Source organism: Diabrotica virgifera, chromosome 8, assembly GCF_917563875.1.
Source record: "Diabrotica virgifera virgifera chromosome 8, PGI_DIABVI_V3a".
Taxonomy (NCBI): Eukaryota; Metazoa; Arthropoda; class Insecta; order Coleoptera; family Chrysomelidae; genus Diabrotica; species Diabrotica virgifera.
In genome coordinates, this window is record NC_065450.1 from 229202495 (window position 1) to 229204892 (window position 2398).

Below are 2398 nucleotides of genomic sequence, written 5' to 3' on the forward strand. Positions count from 1 at the left end.
TCATTCTAACGTATGCTGCTTTCACTTTTATTATTTGCTGTTTATTTTCTGTTGAGTGGTCCCACTGGCTATTTAAATTCGTACCCAGATATGTATATTGCTCAACTCTTTCGATATTCTGTTGGTTGATTGTAAGTTGCATGCTTATAACTACATACGAGATAAACCATCCATCAAAAATAATCAACGTAAGATGTCTCAACTCAGCAGATGAAGGTAGCGACCATAGCCTAGTATTATGTAAAAAAAGGTATCATCATGAAATACCATAGCACACTCCCACCCATGATGAAATACTTCACACCCAAGAGAGCAGCACCAATACAAACAAAAATCAGAGTCGTAGTGAGTAAATAGTAATCAAAGTGATGATAAAGTGAGTAAATAGTAACCAAATCATGGACTAACTGACAAGGAATGATAAATGTAAAGTATTCAACACAATTTGTTTGCTGTAAAGTATATTGTAAATCCATTTCGAAATACAAAATATACATAGTTTTGTCATTGTTAATCAACAAAAGTAAGCTCTTGTGTTTGGTGACAACTTTGGCAATTTTGTAATAACCTTCCCATATCACAATTACATAACAGTCGATAAATAAATAACCTTCTTACAGTAACAAAGTACACTTTGCGTTTAAAATGTATAAATAAAAATTTACATCGTTTTTGGTTTAAAATCATTTTACAAAATTCAGGTAGACTTGGGTTCTATTAATTTAACAGTAGATATATATTTGATTCTATGGGAATAGGCTTTATTAGGTAACAGTGCGGTAAGGAACATATTTGTTATTAGAGCAGTCAGTCCCCAAACTCTCCGTTTCCCTGCTAAAAACACAGGAAGGGAAGAACGTCTTCTGAATTGTGTATGACCTAAATATTCTGGCTTGCACAGATCTTCTAAAGTCACCGTAAACACTTCTTCAACTTCCGTAGGATTCACTTTTAAACTGTCTGATAAAGGTTTAACTACTCTTCCTATCACTGGTAAAACACAAGTCTCCCCTCTAGTTACTATTAAATTACCACTACCCCACACTTCTACATCGTCCGGATGTATTCCTAACTCTTCATGTGTTTCTCTAAGAGCTGTTGCCTCTAAACTTTTGTCACCTTCATCTTGCTTACCACCAGGAAAGCTCACTTGTCCTCTATGATTTTTCAAATGTGCCGCTCTTAAAGTATATAGTAGCGCCACCTTCCCGTCAACTTCACAAAGTGGGATTAAGACAGCTGCTCTGGCTTCAGGCTCCTTCTTATTAAATCGAATACATTTCATACTTGCGAATTTTGATGCAGTTCTTTTCACATTTTCTTCCGTATATAAATAATCAGAAGAAAAATAATTGCTTAGTTGGTTACTACAAAAAAATCTCTGCCCCACACGAAACATTTTGTAAATATTTTATACACATCTGTCAAAACGCTGACATTTCAGTGAATATTTTTGTAAATAACTAGGTGCAGAGTTGAAGCATATTAAAATAAATACCTACGTTAGTACTGGCAGCGTTTAACAGTAACCACATGATTGTTTTCTAATTAAATATTGCATTGGTAATACATTTTTTACCCTCTGAAATGCACCAACTAACCTGACTTGATATGTGACTAATCAACCCACACTCCGGTTTTTACTAGTTTATACCAAATAAATAATTTATGAATCACGCATTTAAATACAACAAAATAATCTTAACTATTATCTATGATATCTCGTATATGTGATTAGCAGTCACTAAATGGCTGAAACTAAAAACATTGTTTAAATAAATTTTTAATTTCCGGCATCAGTACATCTAGACACCTGCTTCTTGACCTTGAACCCAGTCATATTTACATTTTACTTTCTTCTTGAAAAATGTATTATAATGTACATAATGTAATTAGTTACAGAAATAGGAAACTTTTGTCACCTTAGTTTCAGTGGTGTCATGGTGTGGGAACGCGTGGGAACGCCGTTCCCACACTGGTTAAGCAAAGAAAAAAAATAAATAGAGAATTTAGGTTTTGTAAACAAAAATTAGCAGTGCGTTCCGGCACTGCTAATTTTGCCATGACACCACTGCTTAGTTTATCGCTAGACATTATAACTATAATAAGATAAGGAAACAAATAATATAAATATTAATATGTTTATGTAGATATGTAACATCTAGCTATTATACCTACTATTTAGGTATGGTATATCGTTTTAATTGAATATCCGCCGAATACACGATTAAATTTAATGTAAAGATGAACGCAATTTATCAATCGCTGTATTGTTTTGATAAGTTTTTCTTTTGATAACAAAGATTTTTCCAGATTTTACTCTATATATGCCACCACTTTTACAGCTTGCTGTAATGGTGGTTGTCTACAAAAGACCCACGACCCACGTGCTTTTAGT

General features: G+C 33.4%; 1 protein-coding gene across 1 annotated transcript; it reads right to left on the reverse strand.

The window, feature by feature from the left end:
• Nucleotides 1-444: 444 nt before the first annotated feature.
• LOC126890652 (mitochondrial coenzyme A diphosphatase NUDT8) lies at nucleotides 445-1825 on the reverse strand. Its single transcript, XM_050659769.1, has one exon. It carries the CDS (start codon nucleotides 1397-1399, stop codon nucleotides 698-700), a length of 702 nt encoding a protein of 233 aa, XP_050515726.1. The 5' UTR covers nucleotides 1400-1825; the 3' UTR covers nucleotides 445-697.
• Between the last annotated feature and the right edge of the window lie 573 nt (nucleotides 1826-2398).